Source organism: Pelophylax lessonae (genome assembly GCF_965119305.1).
Source record: "Pelophylax lessonae genome assembly, chromosome: 8".
Lineage (NCBI taxonomy): Eukaryota > Metazoa > Chordata > Amphibia > Anura > Ranidae > Pelophylax > Pelophylax lessonae.
The window spans coordinates 276,811,156-276,829,150 of record NC_138775.1 but is presented as its reverse complement, the minus strand read 5'-3'; the positions used below and the strand labels follow the sequence as shown (position 1 = coordinate 276,829,150).

Below are 17,995 nucleotides of genomic sequence, written 5' to 3'. Positions count from 1 at the left end.
CCACTCTGCTGACCACTGTTGGCTGGGGAGTGCCTGAATTGCTGCCCTGTGCCACTGGACTTTGCTGTACTGGATTGTGGCCTGCTACTTACTGTGCCCGGATTGTTACCCACTGCAGTGGCTTCAATCACTGTTCACTTACCTGCTCTCCTGGGCAGTGGGCTGGCTCGCTGACTCGACTCCTGTCCTGTGACTCCAGACTGTGAGATGTCCACGGCGCGCTGCTCTTCTCTCTTCGCTCTGACGTCGGCGGGAACCGGCGGGAAGGTGACAGAGTCGGATGGTGAGTGACTGACTGACACACGCATCGGCACCGCCCCCAACGATGTCAGCCGGGATGTCCTGAATGATTGGTCCAGGCTGGACTAATCACAGCCAGGACAGGACTAGTGGGGAGTGTCGGGGCGCATGCACGTGGGATGCCAAACCCCCCTCCCCCATAGCCAGCAACACGTCCGGCGCCCCTAGTGGGCTTGTAAATGGTAATTTTTTTTTTCCCACTGCTGATCTGACAGCTCTAACGCCAGAGACTGCCGGCGACCCACTCAGATGAGGCTCGCGACCCACAGTTTGGGAAGTCCTGCCGTAGTTAGTAAACGCGATACCTTTTGGGCAAACCAATCAAAATACGCTTATTGTGATTTTTTTTTTACCAAAAATACATAGCAGAAAACAAATTGGCCTAAATTCTTTTTTTTTGAGAATTTCATATAAAAAATGTGAAAAATACAATTTTTTCAAAATTGTCGCTCTTTTTTTGTTTATAGCATAAAAAAATAAAAATCGCACAGGTGATCAAATACCACCAAAATAAAGCTCTGTTTGTGGGGAAAAAGGACGTCAATTTCATTTGAGTACAGCGTCGCACGACCGTGCAATTGTCCGGTAAAGTCACACAGTGCTGGATCGCAAAATAGGGCCTGGTCTTTAAGCAGCCAAATCATCTGGGGCTAAAGTGGTTAAAATAGAAATGAAAGGTAAAACATTTTTGTATAGAAATTTAAAAAAAACAAAAAAAACATAAATACTTTTTTCCCCTTTTTTTTTTTATAAGTGATCACATTCCCTCTGTTCTAAGCTACATAAGAGCTGGAGGGAGGAGAAGCAGCAGCACACTGAGCTTCCCAATGAATGGCTGTGCAGTGGGGGGCGTGTCAGGAAAAGTCTGATCATTGGAGGAGAGCAGGCTGAGTTCCCAGCAGAGCTAGAGAACTGACAACGCTGTGCTCTCCTGCTTAGTGTGGTCAGCTTGTAATAGGAAAGCAGAAGGACTGGTAGGGAAACCAGGGATTTCACACAAAGGAAGCAATACAAAGAGAACAGGAGACAAGTACCTGGTACAGCAGCCACATATCAGGAATATGAAATGTTGGGGTAACAAAAGCTTTAAATTTAAAGAATTCCAGGTATGGATATTTTACATAGTTACATTGATCCAACTGTGACCATTGTTGTAACTATATACAGTATTTCACAAAAGTGAGTACACCCCTCACATTTATGTAAATATGTTATTATACCCGTTCATGTGACAACACTGAAGAAATGACACTTTGTTACAATGTAAAGTAGTGAGTGTACAGCTTGTATAACAGTGTAAATTTGTTGCCCCCTAAAAATAACTCAACACACAGCCATTAATGTCTAAACCGCTGGCAACAAAAGTAAGTACACCCCTAAGTGACAATGTCCAGATTGGGCCCAATTAGCCATTTTCCCTCCCCCGGTGTCATGTGACTCGTTAGTGTTACAAGGTCTCAGGTGTGAATGGGGAGCAGGTGTGTTAAATTTGCTGTTATCGCTCTCACTCTCTCATACTGGTCACTGGAAGTTCAACATGGCACCTCATAGCAAAGAACTCTCTGAGGATCTGAAAAAATGAATTGTTGCTCCACATAAAGATGGCCTAGGCTATAAGAAGATTGCCAAGACCCTGAAACTGAGCTGCAGCGCGGTGGCCAAGACCATACAGCAGTATAACAGGACAGGTTCCACTCAGAACAGGCCTCACCATTGTTGGGCCAAAGAAGTTGAGTGCACGTGCTCAGCGTCATATCCAGAGGTTGTCTTTGGGAAATAGCGTCCCCATTGGATGATTTCCCCTCTATTACTGTGTTTTTTTTTGCATTCCTAGTCCCATTAGGTAGATTTCCCTTTACGTCCTGTCCTATATCTGCAATAGAAAGTCCCTCCAAAGTGATGGATGTAGTGTCCCCATTGGAAAATGTCCCCTCTATTACTGTTTTTTTTTTTACATTTTGTATATAGTGAGGGAGGGTTATCCCCTGTCAGATTATGTTTTGCCCTCTAACCAAAGAGGAAGTGAGAGGAAATCCCTTGAGACCCCATTCAGACTAGCGCGACTTGTCAGGCGACTTGCTCGGTCGCTCGCCATTGATTAGCTCAGGACCCATTCTAATAGGAGCGACACAAGTCACTCCGACTTAGAAAAAGGGTCCTGTACTACTTCGGGGCGACCTGGGAGCGACTTGCATAGACTTCCATTATGTGAAGTCCCTGCAAGTCGCGCCGAAGTTGCGGTGCACGCTGTGCACCGCGACTTCACAGGTCGCCCCTCGAAGTCGGATCGCGCCAGTCTGAATGGGCTGTAAAAGTGATGGAGTTGCTGGTTGTCACCAGAACCAATGTCCCCATTGGATGATTTCCCGTCTATTAGGCCCCTTTCACACATCTGGCCCGTTCAGTTCATCAGTTCAGTCACATCAAAATGTATCAGTTTTTCATCCGTTTGTCATCCTTTTTCATCCGTTTTTGCATAAAAAAAATTGACCGTTTGTCCGTTTACATCCGTTTTTTCGTCCGATCCATTTTTTTGACAGATAAAAAATAGGGCATTCATCCGTTCCAAAAAACGGACATTGACGGAAGCGGATGAAAACGGATGTTAACGGATGATCATCTGTTGTCATCCGTTTTTACATAGAGATGCATTGATGTCCGTTTTTCATCCGTCAACGGATGGATGAAAAATGGACAAACGGACCGTATATGTGTGAAAGGGGCCTTAGTGTGTTTTTTTTTTTTTTGCTATCTGTGTTTCATTAGGGAGATTTCCCTTCACTTCTTGTCACATATCCGCAACAGGAAGTGAGAGGAAATCCCTCCTAAGTGATGAAATCCTCAGATGTAGTGTCTCTTTTGGAATATTTCCCCTCTTTTTCCTGTGGGTTTTTTTTTTTCATTTATGATAGAAAATGAATTCGAAGACACCCTGAAAATCTAAGTGAAAAAATCAAAAGACGCCCTGTCACATGTTCCCTCAAGATTTATTGCCCATCCCAGGATGCATTGTGGCAATGCCCGCCCACTGGGACAGCCATAAACCCTGGTGTGCTACTGGTCAGGTTTCCTCCACTGTCCAACAAGCTCCCTTATTGGATACAGTGGGGAGACTCCCTTAGACAGTGCCATCTTAAGAGCTTTAAAGGGCCCCAGGCAATGCAGTGCACTGGGGCCCCGCCTACACAATCACCCACGAGAATAAAAATGCTACTTATCGATAAGGCGATATTTATTGGTACAGCAGTGCCAGGCTAATGACAGCTTCCAAGTTGGGCGGCTGGGTATGGTGAACACACACACGGACGGGAGTCAGACTCGGCTGTCCTGTGGCCTGGTCATTAAAGCGGAGTTCTGGCCTCAGAAACGTTTTTTCAATAATAATACCCCCGGGACAGTCAGGCAGGGCCGGATTAAGAGCATCATGGGCTTGGTGCTGAGGATTTTGAAGGGCCTTAAGGGCCGTGCCTTGGCATGCACCCAGAGGAGGAAGGGTGCAGCCATGCATGCCTAATTCAACATGGGATGCTGTCTCTGAAGCCCATAAACACATCCATGCATCGGCAACTGTCCCTCCTTGTCCGGCCTTCGTGCTGTGTGGGGAGGTTCTGAGGGAGCTGCCTGGGGAAGCGAGCATAGAAGCCAGACTTCTGTGTTTACAAGTGACAGAAGAGCGGTAACAGTGAATAACCCGGGGCCTATATAAAAGGTAGGGGCCTGGAGCTGCAGCTACTACCCTAGCCCCTTCGTTAATCTGGCCCTGCAGTCAGGGCTAGTACATTTCACAATGGATAGCCTCTGAACTGTCCCGGGTCGCACTTACCTTTTAGAAGAAATACTTACCTTGAAAATGTCTTGTCCAGCGCTGCCATCTCAGGTGTGGGCAGCTGAAGCCGGAGCGTCCTCTTCGGTGACGTCGGAGTCCCAGAATGCCCTGCACCGGCCCCGCTCGTCACTTCCGGTGCAGGCGCGTCATCCCTCCACAGCTTCTGGGCATGACCAGAAGCTATTTAGCAGGGAATGACGTGCCCGCACCGGAAGTGAAAAGTGGGGCCGGTGCAGGCGCATCGACTCCTGGGAGTGATGACGTTCGGCTCCCAGGAGTCAACGCAAGCAGGAAGTGACGGCACGGGCCGCAGCCGCAGAGGGAGGAAGTAGAAGAAAGGAGAGTATATTTTCATCAAAAACAAGGTAAGTAAACAAAAAAAAAAAGAATTGGGAGTATCCATTTGTTTTTAAGTGCCGGTTCATAGTTGTGTGGATGCGGAGATCGCATGTAATTCGGAGCGCACTGCTCCTTCATTACATGCGATCTCATGTGCGGTGCAAATTTCAGCCATTCACTTTGTATGGCTGAATTCGCACTGTATCCGCAGCAAAGACGCACATGAGGCATTTTTTGAGCCGCCTCAGGATCGGATCGCATGGTGGTTCACACTTGTGCGATCCGATTCTGTGCAAACTGGCGATCGCAACTGGGGGTGTCGTTAACTTTTAATTGACACCCCCTGCGTATCGCATATGGCAGTATGAACTGCCAGATGTGTGGATGTGATGCGGGAACACGCTGTATATTCGCAGCGTTCCCGCATCGTACAAGTGTGAACCGGCACTTAAGGGATTTAAAGAAAGCAGGTGGCCCAAAGTTGTTTTTGAGGCCGGAACTCCGCTTTAAGTGCCGGTTCACATTTGTGCGATGCGGGAACTCTGCGAATATGCAGCGTGTTCCCGCATCGCCATATGCGATAGGCTGGGGGTGTCAATTAAGAGTTAACAACACCCCCAGATCAGATTGCATCTTGCAGTGCGATCTCTGAAAGTTCACACAGAATCGGATCGCACAAGTGTGAACCACCATGCGATCCGATTCTGCTGCGGACCAAAAAAAGGGTCCTGTGTGTGTGTTAGGTGCGATTTGCGGTGCGAATTCAGCCATACAAACTGTGTGACTGAATTTGAACCGCACCGAGATCGCATGTAATTTAAGGAGCAGTGCGCTGCGAATTACGTGCAATCTCTGTGATCGCAGAAATGTGAACCGGCACTAAGGGGGCAAATTGTTTCAGTCCAGAAGTGGTTAAAAAGTGTTCCTTTATTTTTTTTGGAGCCGTGTATATAATGTATTGGGGTTCTAACAAATTTCTAGCAAAAAAATATATAAAATGCTGATTTTTTTATATGTATGTGAGAATTGTCAAAATTGGCCTGGGGGGGGTCAAGTGGTTAATTTGCTGCCACACTACAGCCACATAACACTGTGAGCATTTTCTTTTATTATTACTTTAGTTTATGGCCCTCACACTGGTACACTCCTCTCACATATCACATTCCTCAGGTGATACACAAGTCATGTGGTGAATCCATATCACAGAACACCACAGCTCTTTGTCTGCATGACAGACAGCGAAGCGACCAATGGCGACTGAGCACGGGTCGCCCTGTCCAATCAGAACGCCCATAGCTCCAGCCACTTGGCCAGTAGCCTTCTAGCCCCTGATAATCTGCCTGGCAGTCGCAGCAACTACATAGGGGCGGGCGGAGAGGGTGTCTTCGCCAATCAGCTGCTGGTATCACTTAAGTGACGGGGTAAAGTGACCAATCCTGGTGACGGGAAGTGGCTTGGCGGTCCAATCGGGTGTCTGCGTTGTGGGTTTGCGGCGGCGGCGCTTCCGGTTTCCGGCGCCTGGCTGGGTGTCAGGAAACTGGAAGTGTAAACAGAGAGAGGCGGCTGGAACATGGCGGGGATAAAAGGTAATGTGTCCCAGGAAGAGTCCACTGTCCACCACCCAGCTCCTCTATGATCCCACCCCTTCATACAGCACCCTGATATCACACACTGACACTGTCCAGGTGATGACAGGCCCACTGAGCTGCAGAAAAACACATTGCATGTCTTACATCAGTACCTGCAGGACAGGAGCAGGCAAGGATCTGCTCTAAACTCCTAACTGAGGACTTTAAAGAACTTTTTTCCCCTTAAGTTTTTATAAGGAGTGGAGAGAGTTAACATATCCAAGTTTTTGTTGGTGACCCCATTGGGGGAGATTTCCCCCACTTCCTGTCCCTGTGACACACTTGAAATGGGGGCATCATGGTACAGACCACCATAAACACATTGTACGAATTTCAAGTAGAACTAAAGAAAAAACAGTGTTCCATTGGGGAGATTTCCCTTGACTTCCTGTTTATAGCCAAAACAGGAAGTGTGAGGAAATACCTTGAAAGTGAGGGAATTCCTGGTTGTCACCAGAAACGATGTCCCCAATGGATTTTTTCCCATCCATTACTTTTTTTGGCATCCTAGTCCCATTAGGTAGATTTCCCTTTACGTCCTGTCCTATATCTGCAACAGGAAGTGAGAGGAAGTCCCTCCAAAGTGATAGATGTAGTGTCCCTATTGGAAAATGTCCCCTCTATTCCTTCCTTTATTTATTTCTAATTTTATTTTGGATAGAGTAAGGGAGGGTTAAACCCCTGTGAGATTTTTTTTTTTTGGCCTTCTGTGTCCCATTGTGAAGATTTCTCTTCACTTCCTGTCCCATAACCAAACAGGAAGTGAGGAAATCCATCAAAAGTGATGGAATCCCCAGATGTAGTGTCCCTATTGGAAAATGTCCCCTCCATTACTGTTTTTTTTCTTTTTTTTTCATTTTGTATATAGTAAGGAAGGGTTACCCCCCCCCCCCTCGTCAGATTTTGTTTTGCCCTCTATCCAAACAGGAAGTGAGAGGAAATCCCTTCAAAGTGATGGAGTTCCTGGTTGTCACCAGAACCAATGTCCCCTTTGGATGTTTTCCCCCTCTATTACAGTTTTTTTTTAATTTTTGCAATCTGTGTCCCATTAGGAGATTTCCCCTGACCTCCTGTCCCATATTCGCAACAGGAAGTGAGAGGAAATCCATTGAAAGTGATGGAGTTCCTGGTTATCACCAGAACCAATGTCCCCATTGGATGATTTCCCCTCTATTAGTGTGTGTTTTTTTTTTTTTTTTTGTTGTTTTTGTTTTGCTATCTGTGTTTTTTTAGGGAGATTTCCCTTTACTTCCTGTCCCATATCTACTACAGGAAGTGAGAGGAAATCCCTCCTAAGTGATGAAATCCCCAGATGTAGTGTCTCTTTTGGAATATTTCCCTTCTTTTTTCCTGTTTTTTGCCATCTGTGTTTTATTAGGGAGATTTCCCTTCACTTCCTGTCCCATATCCACTAATGGAAGTGAGAGGAAATCCCTCCTAAGTGATGGAATCCCCAGATGTAGTGTCCCTATTGGAAAATGTCCCCTCTATTACTGTTTTTTTTTTTCCATTTTGTATATAGTAAGGGAGGGTTATAACCCCTGTCAAATTTTGTTCTGCCCTCTAACCAAACAGGAAGTGAGAGGAAATCCCCGGAAAGTGATGGAGTTCCTTGTTGTCACCAAAACCAATGTCCCCTTTGGATGATTTCCCCCCATTATAGTTTTTTTAATTTTTGCAATCTGTGTCCTATTAGGGAAATTTCCTTTCACTTCCTGTCCCATATTGGCAACAGGAAGTGGGAGGAAATCACTTAAAGGTGAAGGAGTTCCTGGTTGTCACCAGATCCAGTGTCCTTATCGGATGATTTCCCCTCTATTAGTGTTTTTTTTTTATTTTTTTTTATGCTGTGTTTCATTAAGGAGATTTCCCTTCACTTCCTATCCCATATTTGAAACAGGAAATGAGAGGAAATCCATTGAAAGTGATGGAGTTCCTGGTTGTTATCAGAACCAATGTCTTCATTTAATGACTTCCCTTCTATTACTGTTTTTTTTTTTTTTTTTTGCCATCTGTATTTTATTAGGGAGATTTCCCTTCACTTCTTGTCTCATATCGGCTACAGGAAGTGAGAGGAAATCCCTCCTAAGAGATGAAATCCCCAGAAGTAGTGTCTCTTTTTTGGAATGCTTCCCCTCTTTTCTTTTTTTGTTTTGTTTTTTCATTTTGGATAGAGTAAGGGAGGGTTATAACCCCCATCGGTTTTTGTTTGCCATCTGTGTTCCAATGGGGAGATTTCCCTTCACTTCCTGTCCCATAGCCAAAACAGGAAGTGAGAGAAAATCCCCCAAAAGTGGTGGAGTTCCTGGTTGTCTCCATGGGATTATTTCCCCTCTGTTCCTGTTCTGGTGACAACCCAAAATTTGGGATTTTTGATGATAATGGTAAACAGGACAAATAAATAAGGTGAATCTCCCTAACAGGGGTTCTAATCCCTCTCCTCTCTATCCAACACTTAACCACCTCCCATCTGGCCTAGCGCACATATACGCCCAGGGGGGAGCTTCCCTCCTTCTGACTGGACGTTTCCAAACATCCTTCAGAAGTAGGGAGATTGCAGGGCCTTTTGCCCGCGCAGCTGCGCGATCCCTGTGTCCCCCAGACGCAGCCCAACACTTCTCAGTAGCAGGGCTCTGTGATTGGCCCTCCTGATCACATGACGGCTGTGTCCTGTGTCCCCCAGACACAGTGCAACACCGCTCAGCAGGAGGGCTCTGTGATTGGCCCTCCTGATCATGTGACGGCTGTGTCCCCCAGACACAGTGCAACACCTCTCAGTAAGAGGGCTCTGTGATTGGCCCTCCTGATCACATGACAACTGTGACGGCTGTGTCCCCCAGACACAGTGCAACACCGCTCAGCAGGAGGGCTCTGTGATTGGCCCTCCTGATCATGTGACGGCTGTGTCCCCCAGACACAGTGCAACACCTCTCAGTAAGAGGGCTCTGTGATTGGCCCTCCTGATCACATGACAACTGTGACGGCTGTGTCCCCCAGACACAGTGCAACACCGCTCAGCAGGAGGGCTCTGTGATTGGCCCTCCTGATCATGTGACGGCTGTGTCCCCCAGACACAGTGCAACACCTCTCAGTAGGAGGGCTCTGTGATTGGCCCTCCTGATCACATGACAGCTGTGTCCCCCAGACACAGCGCAACACCGCTTGTTCCGTGAAAAAACCATACCCGTGAGAAAACCATACCCTCGTCACTTCCGGAGGGTATGGATTTCTCACAGCAGTGTGTTTAACGTTATACTTGCCGCCGTTACATTAAAACAGCTCCTCTGCACTATGAGTGATCTCCGCTCCTCTCCCTGTCACTTCCCTGATCTGGGGTAATAAATATAAAAGCGGATCACGGAGCCGACATTTACATCTCATACACCCGCCGCCGCTTTCATATTTATTAGCCCACATCAGCAAAGTTACAAGGATAGGAGCGGAGGTGCCTCATAGTGCAGCCGCGCTGTTTTATGTAACCAACGCAAGTTTAACATTACTTTCACTACCGTAATTATTTCATACCTTCTGAGCATGCGCACTTGCCATCTTCTCTGCCCTTCCATGATGTTTCCGGCTCTCTGAGCATGCGCACTCCTTCGCTGCTCAGCTGTTTCTCACAGGAAGTGACGAGGGTATGGTTTCTCCACGGGGTATGGTTTTCTAACGTTACACCGCTCAGTAGGAGGGCTCTGTGATTGGCCCTCCTGATCACATGACGGCTGTGTCCAATCACAGCCGTCATGTAATGTAAACGCAGCCATTGTCACGCTGATCGGCTCTGCTTCTCCTCACACAGAGCCTTTCAGTGAGGGGAAGGAGAGCAGATCTGTGCTGACAGACAGGGAATTAGTGAGTTTACAGAACTTTTACAGCTTTTTACTCACTTATCACCCAGCTAGTGTCCCCAAAACAGTGTCCCCAACGCAGTAAAATAGGGAGGAACCTAGAAAGGCAAAATATAGGTAGCATAAACTTCAGCTTTAATGAATCTCTTTTATGTCCTTGAGAATGAGCCGCATGGATTTGCATATTCCACTTTTCCCAGGTGTTCCCGGTGTCCTGTTTCCGGGTAAACACCTGAGATAGTTCAAAGTTCTCCAAAAAAAAAAAAAAAGACGCGTAGCTCGCGTTCCAGTCACCAGAACACAGGAAAAACCCATTATGTACTGAGATAATAATTCCATCATCATTATATGTGTTTAACCACTTCCATACCGGGCCAAGTCTGGCATTTCTCTCTTACATATAAAAATCATATTTTTGCCAGAGGCAGAAGTGACATCATGATGTTGCTATCAGCCTCCCAGGATCATAGAGATGGTCCAGGGCCAGCTCTATGGTAACTTGGCAGTTACCCTTTGGTCTCGCCTCCGGACAACCTTCCTCTGCGAGCGGAAACTCCCACTGCCCTGATGGATGCCGTGGAGATCACTGTACAGACTCTGAAGGAGTTCGGCTGGAGTCTGCTCTGGTTCCTTCCATAAGATTGGACTATCTGGGTCTGGATCTGGACCCGGCTTTAGCCAGAGCGTTCTTTCCTCTGGACAAACTCCAGAAACTGAAGGCTGCAATTCATCTTCTGCTGTCCAACAGATGGTCATCCCTCCGGACTTGCATGCGGGTGCTGGGCATGATGGTGTCTACTAGGGATGCACGGATCCGATATTCGGATCGGATATCGGCACCGATATGGCCATTATAGCTGGATCGGGGGATCGGTAACATTGACCGATCCACTGGCTGATCCGGTTTTTGCTTAGTAACGGCTCAGCCATCCCTTACTAGGTGCAGTAGTAGTATGGGATGGGAGCCGCTACTTCCTGTATAGTCCCGGCTCACAGGCGGAGTGATATCAGATGCACTCCGCCTGTGAATGGAGGAGCCACACACATGAAGCAGCGGCTTTGCTCTGTACTGCAGCCGCTTGCTTTGTGTGTAGCTCCGGATCGGTTCCGGTATCGGCGATTTCACAACGCCAGGTATCGGGTCCAAAAAAGTCGGATCGGTGCATCCCTAGTGTCTACCTTTGAGGCGGTTCTGTTTGCACAATTTCATACGAGGTCTCTGCAAAGGGAGATTCTGGCCAAATGGAACAAGTGTCCGCAGTCCCTGGACAATCGGATCCGGCTGAGCCGGGGAAGAAGAGGGTCCCTGATCTGGCTTTGTTCTCTGGCGTTTCGACGTTGTAAATCCTTTGTCCCCTTGTATTGGACAGTGGTCACCATCGATGCCAGCCTGTCCGGGTAAGGAGGCATCCTAGGCCGGAACCCTGCTTGGGGGGTCTAGACATTGGAAGAGTGCAGACTACCAGTAAATGTCATGGCACTCCAAGCAATCAGATGTCTGGATCATTGGACTGATCGTCTTCAGGGGTGTCCAGTGCGAATTCAACCGGACAGCGCCACGCCTGTGGCTCATGCCAATCATCAGTGGGACACAAGAAGTCTCTTGGTGGCTCTGGAGGTAGCTGGCATTCTATGGTGGGCAGAACGTTACGTTCTGGCCCTCTCTGCCGTACACATTCCGGGGGCAGGCAGATTATCTCAGTCGGCAGGCTTTGGGTCAAGGGAAGTGTTTGATGAAGTTCCTTCATCTGGAGGTGTTTCATCAGTTGTGTCTCCGGTGGGGTACCCCAAGGTAGATCTGTTGGCTCCTTAGCTCAACAGAAAGGTGCGGTGGTTTGTGGTACAATCACGGGATCCTCTGGCAGACGCCACAGACAGACTGGTGGCCCCAAGACTCTTGTGCAGGATCGAGGCAGAAGGGATTCCAGTTATTTTAGTGGCTCTGGACTGGCCTCGCCAGTCTTGGTACGCCGACCTGCTGCAGCTGATCACCGACGTCCCTTGGAGAATATCTCTCAGGGAGGATCTGCTGTCCCAAGGGCCGGTCTTTCATCGCTACAGGCCCTTTAAGGAATGGAGAACATGGCACTGGCAGAGGTGGATGTGAGGAGGTAAGACCCAAGAGGTAAGGGTCTTTTCACACGGGCGGTCCGTATGTCTGTTTTCCATCCCATCCGTTTGCGGATGGAAAACGGACATAATGTATGTCTATGGGTTTGCGGACATTAGCGGATGACAATCCGCTGACATCTGTTTTTGCGTCCATTCCGATCAGTTCCGTTTTTGAGATGGAAGAGAACCCTATTTTTCTTCCATTTTAAAAAACGGAAAGGACGCAAAATCGGATGTCAGCGGTGTCATCCGCTGAGATCCGCAATCCCATAGACATACATTATGTCCGCATATCATCCGCAAATGGATGGGAAGAAAAACGGACATACGGAACAGACCCACCAAAAGTGCATCCGTGTCCGTTTAAAAAAAAAAAAGTCACTGAGCGGAACAAAAATACGGACCACCCGTGTGAAAGGACCCTAAGGCCCCCACACACTATGCGTCCGTCGGACGGATTCCGTTTTTCTCAGCTGGGTATCGAGCCGCCGATCCCCCGCTGAGCAGCAGGATGACAGCTGTGTCTCCATGCTGTGTGCGGAGACACAGCTGTCAGTTCCCCATGCATCTCTATGGGGGAAATCGGATGGGAACAGACCGTCAGTCCGTTCTCATCCGATTCCGCTGGACGGATGGAAAATAGGGTTTCCATCCGTCCAGATTTGACGGATCGGGTCGGATGTCAGCGGACATTTCTCCGCTGCCATCCGATGCCCCATAGGGATGCATGGGGGGACCGTTCAGATCCGCCAAAAAAATGAACAGGCGGATCTGAACGGTCCGCCTGTGTGAAAGGGGCCTAAGGGTGTCCTAGATGTTGATTTACTAAAACTGGAGCACTCAGAATCTGGTACAGCTGTGCATGGTAACCAATCAGCTTCTAACTTCAGCTTGTTCATTTAGTGGCCCATACACATGATCAGAAAAATGATACAAAAAATACCGCTTTCGAAGCGATCGTACCGATCATCTGATTGTTGGTACACCGCTTTTGAGAGCCGATCACAATAGTTTATCCAATGGAAGAAACACACAAAATTTTCTTGTATGAAACCAGAATGAACGGTTTTCGTTTAATCAGCGCAATTTTTGTCTGAAAATACAACGCATTACATCACTTCTGAATTTCTATTCTGTTGTACGAGAATTTTCGTAACTTTAAGCCTCGTACACACGCATCGATTATTGGCCGGGAATTTTCGGCCAACGTCCGATCTGCCGATTTTTGGCTTGTTAGTATGATGCTTCCGACAACCGACTCCGACTTTTCGGCCGAAAAAAATCTGGTGTGCAGACTATAAGATTTTTGTTGGGCGTCAACACAACGGCCAATTTTCCGTCAGTCAGTACAGATTTCGGCAGACAAAAATCTGATGAGCAAGACTGGGCATGCTCAGAGAAGAAAAAACACACGGAAAGTCAACCAACACATGACATCACTTCTGAAGTAGATTTTCGTTGGCCGAGAAAATTTGTGTGCAGTCTAGGCACATTCCAACCAACAAAACACAACTTGGACAAAAGTCAGACGATCGGTCGGCCAATAATCGTTGCGTGTGTACGAGGCATTAGTAACCTCTTTATTATTCATGTGAGAGTAACACAAGTACAAAAAAAAAGACGGATGATTGTTTGTCCGATAATCTCATCATGTGTACCAGGCATTAGTTTGACAATAAAACCTGGAAGCTGATTGGTCTCTATGCACAGCTGCATCAGATTTTACACTCTCCAGTTTTAGTAAATCTCCCCCATATTGTGCCACCCCCACCACATTTTACTTCTGCTTTAACACAATATAATTCCAAAGTTCAATGCGGGTGCATAAATACAGTTACTATACAAAACACACAGAGGGCGCACCGACCCAGTGCATTATCCCCAGACAAATAATTTAGTGTATAAAAAAACACGGTAAGTATTTTTACTCACAAAGGCAACAGAAAATTGTGCATCACAGATCTCAGTAAATTCCATCCAATGTATCGACACGTATGGATATAATTCCATCCAATGTTTTTTGATACATTGGATGGAATTTACTGAGATCTGTGAGGCGCAATTTTCTGTTGCCTTTGTGAGTAAAAATACTTACCGTGTTTTTTTATACACTAAATTATTTGTCTGGGGATAATGCACTAGGTCGGTGCGCCCTCTGTGTGTTTTGTATGGTTGCAGTGTTGGACCTCCCTAAGTCTTTGAGGGCAGCAAGACCGTGGTTCCCCGTTTCTAAATGCAATGAAGAATAAGCACATCCATCCGGAGGGGCCATTTTCATAAGCGCAGCATGTATTGTGTGTGCGACTGTTGCATAAATACAGTTGTATGAACTCAATCCTTGAATGATTACTCTGATCTAGGTATGTATCTTGCAGACCTCATTGGCCACATTCACACACCCCCCCCCCTGACCTTCACACCCTACTCTGTTAACCACTTAAGCCCCGGAAGATTTCCGACCAGGGGGTATTTTGCGATTCGGCACTGCGTGACTTTAACGGACAATTGCGCGGTCGTGCGACGCTGTACCTAAACTAATTTGGCGTCCTTTTTTTCCCACAAACAGAGCTTTCTTTTGGTGGTATTTGATCACCTGTGCGATTTTTTTTTTTTTTTTTTTTTTTTTTTTTTTTTTTTTTTTGATCACGCGCTATAAACAAAAAAAGAGCGTCAATTTTGCAAAAATAGCAATATTTTTCACATTTTTTTATATGAAATTCCCCCCAAAAAATGTAAAAATCAAAATTTTTTAACATTTTCGGCCAATTTGTTTTATGCTACCTATGTTTGGTAAAAAAAATCGCAAAATGCGTATTTTGATTGGTTTGCGCAAAAGTTATCGCGTTTACTAACAAAGGGAAAGATTTTTGTCATTTTTGTTGTTTTTTTTTTTTTTAACGCGTAATGGCGGCGATCTGCGATTTTTTTTTTTTTTTTTTTTTTTTTTTTTTTTTTTTTTTTTTTTTTTTTTTTGCGGTACTGCGACATTGGGGCGGACAGATCGGACCCTTGACTGACATTTTTGACACTTTTGGGGTTACCAGTGACATTTCTACAGTAATCAGTGCTATATATATGCACTGTTACTGTAAAAATACACTGGTAGTGAAGGGGTTAACTTTATTTGGGAGGGAGGGGCTGTGTGTGTCCCTAGGGGCGTGTTTTCTACTGTGATTGGCTGTGGCTTGAGCTGTAAGGACACTGATCAACGGATCTACATAGTAGATCCATGTGATCAGTGTCTTTACAGCGAGGAGAATGACAGGTCGATTGTTTACACAAGCTGCCTGACATTCTCCCTCTCCCCCGCCGATCGCCGAGTGGCCGGCGGACATCGGGTCCGCTGGTCACACGCGCGGGGGGGGGTCCGTGACCACGCGGGAGCGTGCCTCCGGTGGCGCGCGCTCGCTCCCTAGACCCTCACAAGCAAGCAACGTAGCCCTACGTTAGTTTGCCTGTGAGGGGCTGACCGCCGACATAGATAGTCGTGCGGCGGTCGGCAAGTGGTTAAAGCGGTAGTAGACTGCAGGTTTAAAAAAAAAAAAAACCCTGCTTCTCATACTAGCACATTATGAAATGTTTAGAACCAGGCCCTCCAGCAGCACTGTCACTGCTGACAGGGATTCCATCTTCACCCGGTCTTCCTTCTGGGTTTGCGTGCTCCGGCCCTCTGATTGGCCAAGCCGCGATGACGTCCCTCCCACACGCATGCACGGCATGGAGCTCTGAAGGGATGGCACGGATATGCCATTCCCTTCAGAGCGCATGCGTCAGTGACCTCACCCGCTGCATGCAGTGTGAATATCTCCTAAGCAGTGCAAGTGCACTGTACCTACAGGTGAGCCTTATTATAGACTTACCTGTAGGTACATGTAAAAAGAAAAAGACTTTACTACCACTTTAAATGGCATAGCAGCAGAAACAAAGTATTTAGACACATGGGCATCAGCACAGTCAGAGGGCTCAGTTTTGTGTCCTCCAAAAAAAAAAAAAAAAAATGATTTTACCTGGAGTCAAAAAAAATCCTTGGTTTCCCCCACTGTCATTGTTAGAAAATGATAAAATACAAATTAGACACAAGTAGGGCTATTTATAAAATGAAAACAAAAGAAATGAGTTATGGTTCATAGTGACCAGTCAGATCATTGTCTTTTTTTATTCTATTAACTCATTATTTTTTCTTTCCCTCCAGCACTCGTTGCATTATCTTTTAGTGGAGCTGTTGGTCTGACCTTTCTCATGCTCGGATGTGCCTTGGAAAGTTATAGGTAAGAAATTCAGTCACTTGTGGTAGGTGTATATAGAGAGCGATACTGATATAATACTATGTATGTGTATATAAATATCTCTCTCTCTCTCTATCAAGACAATACTTTTAATTGACACCGACAAGAATAAGAACCTGGCAGCTGCTAACCCGGGGATTGGCAACCTGTCGATTTCCGATCTACTCGTTGCCTGCGGGTGGGTGTCGGGTATATTGGGAACACTTTCCCTGCTTTGCCCACCCCCGCTTCTTTGGCACCAGTCATTCCTCCAGCCTCCACTCAGCCTTCCTTACAGGAGAGCATGAGGCTACACAGCTGTGTATAAGATTGGTTGTTAGGACATGGGGCAGTCCTAGCAACCAGTCACCAGCTTTGTATTATGGAAAGTTAACTCCGGCAGCTTGCATTGCCGCCCCCTGTCCAGAGCTCTGCATCCTGTATACACCTAATGTAGATTGGAGAGTTAAGCTGTATGACATTGCTGTATGTGGGAAGTGGATAATGTAAAGTGGGTAGAGGATACTGCAGGGAGAACAGAGGGCACTAGTGTGTGTGTGTGTGTGTGTGTGTAGGGGGAGGGGGGGGGGGTTGATGTCAAAGGAGCAGAGGACATTGCTATGGGGATTGGGGGCAGAGGGCACTCTTGTGGAGGGCAGAGGGCCAGAAGATACTATTGGGGAGGGGGGTGATGTGAAGAGGGACAGAGGACACTGCTATGGGGGGGGGGGTGCAGAGGGCCAGAAAGAAGACACTCCTGGGTGGGTGTTGATGTGAAGAAGAGCAGAGGTCATTACTGTGTGTGGCTGAGGGGGTGGCAGAGGACACTGCTGTGGACAGGGCCAGCATAAGGCTGCCTAGGCAGCTGCCTTAGAATGCCAGGGTGGGGGGTGGTGATATCTGAGGTGCTGGCTACTGCTTCTCTTCCAGAATCGAATGGAGGCCATAGTCATCCAACCAATTGTAATCTCACAACATCATGGGCATACCCCCCGGGGTTTGGGTCATTACTCCCACTGGGGCTCATATTACTCCTAGTCAGTGCAGTGCTTACACGTCATTACATGAGCATTGTGCGACCCACTAATAAAGGCCACCAACCTACACTGGTGGAGAAGTGAGAACCTCCAAGTGACAAAATCAGTCTGAACAGAACAGTATATAAGGTGTATATAAAATCTTCTTTTTTTTTTATTAAAAATTAGGGAGTGAGTAAAGAAAAGGCATAGTTAGGCTTTAAAAGAAATGTGAAGCTGTGGCCACTCTTCCTTCTCACCATGATATTAGTTTTAGCTGTTAGTGCTTGGGTTGAGGTATACAAAATAATCCACATAATGTTAGACTGTACTGATCAGTTGTTGGTATAGTTTAAAGAGTAAAGCCCCGTACACACGTACCGATTGTTGGCCGTAAATTTTCGGCCAACGTCCGATCGGCCGATTGTCAGCTTGTTAGTATGATGCTTCCGACAACCGACTGCGACTTTTCGGCCGAACAAAATCTGGTGTGCATGCTATAAAATTTTTGTTGGCCGTCAGCAGATCGGCCGATTTTCCGTCAGTCAGTACAGATTTTGGCAGACAAAAATCTGATGAGCAAGACTGGGCATGCTCAGAGAAGAAAAAACACACGGAAAGTAAACCATCACATGACATCACTTCTGCAGTTGGTTGTTGT

General features: G+C 46.8%; 1 protein-coding gene across 1 annotated transcript in view; it reads left to right on the top strand.

Moving 5' to 3' along the window:
- Positions 1-5,951: 5,951 nt before the first annotated feature.
- The window catches only part of LEPROT (leptin receptor overlapping transcript), a 31,385-nt gene continuing 19,341 nt past the window's right edge, over positions 5,952-17,995 (top strand). Inside the window, exons 1-2 of the mRNA XM_082264758.1 lie at positions 5,952-6,051; positions 16,246-16,321. Of these exons, the coding sequence (XP_082120884.1) occupies positions 6,036-6,051; positions 16,246-16,321 (92 nt within the window). The 5' untranslated portion in view covers positions 5,952-6,035. The remainder of the gene's footprint in view (positions 6,052-16,245; positions 16,322-17,995) is intronic.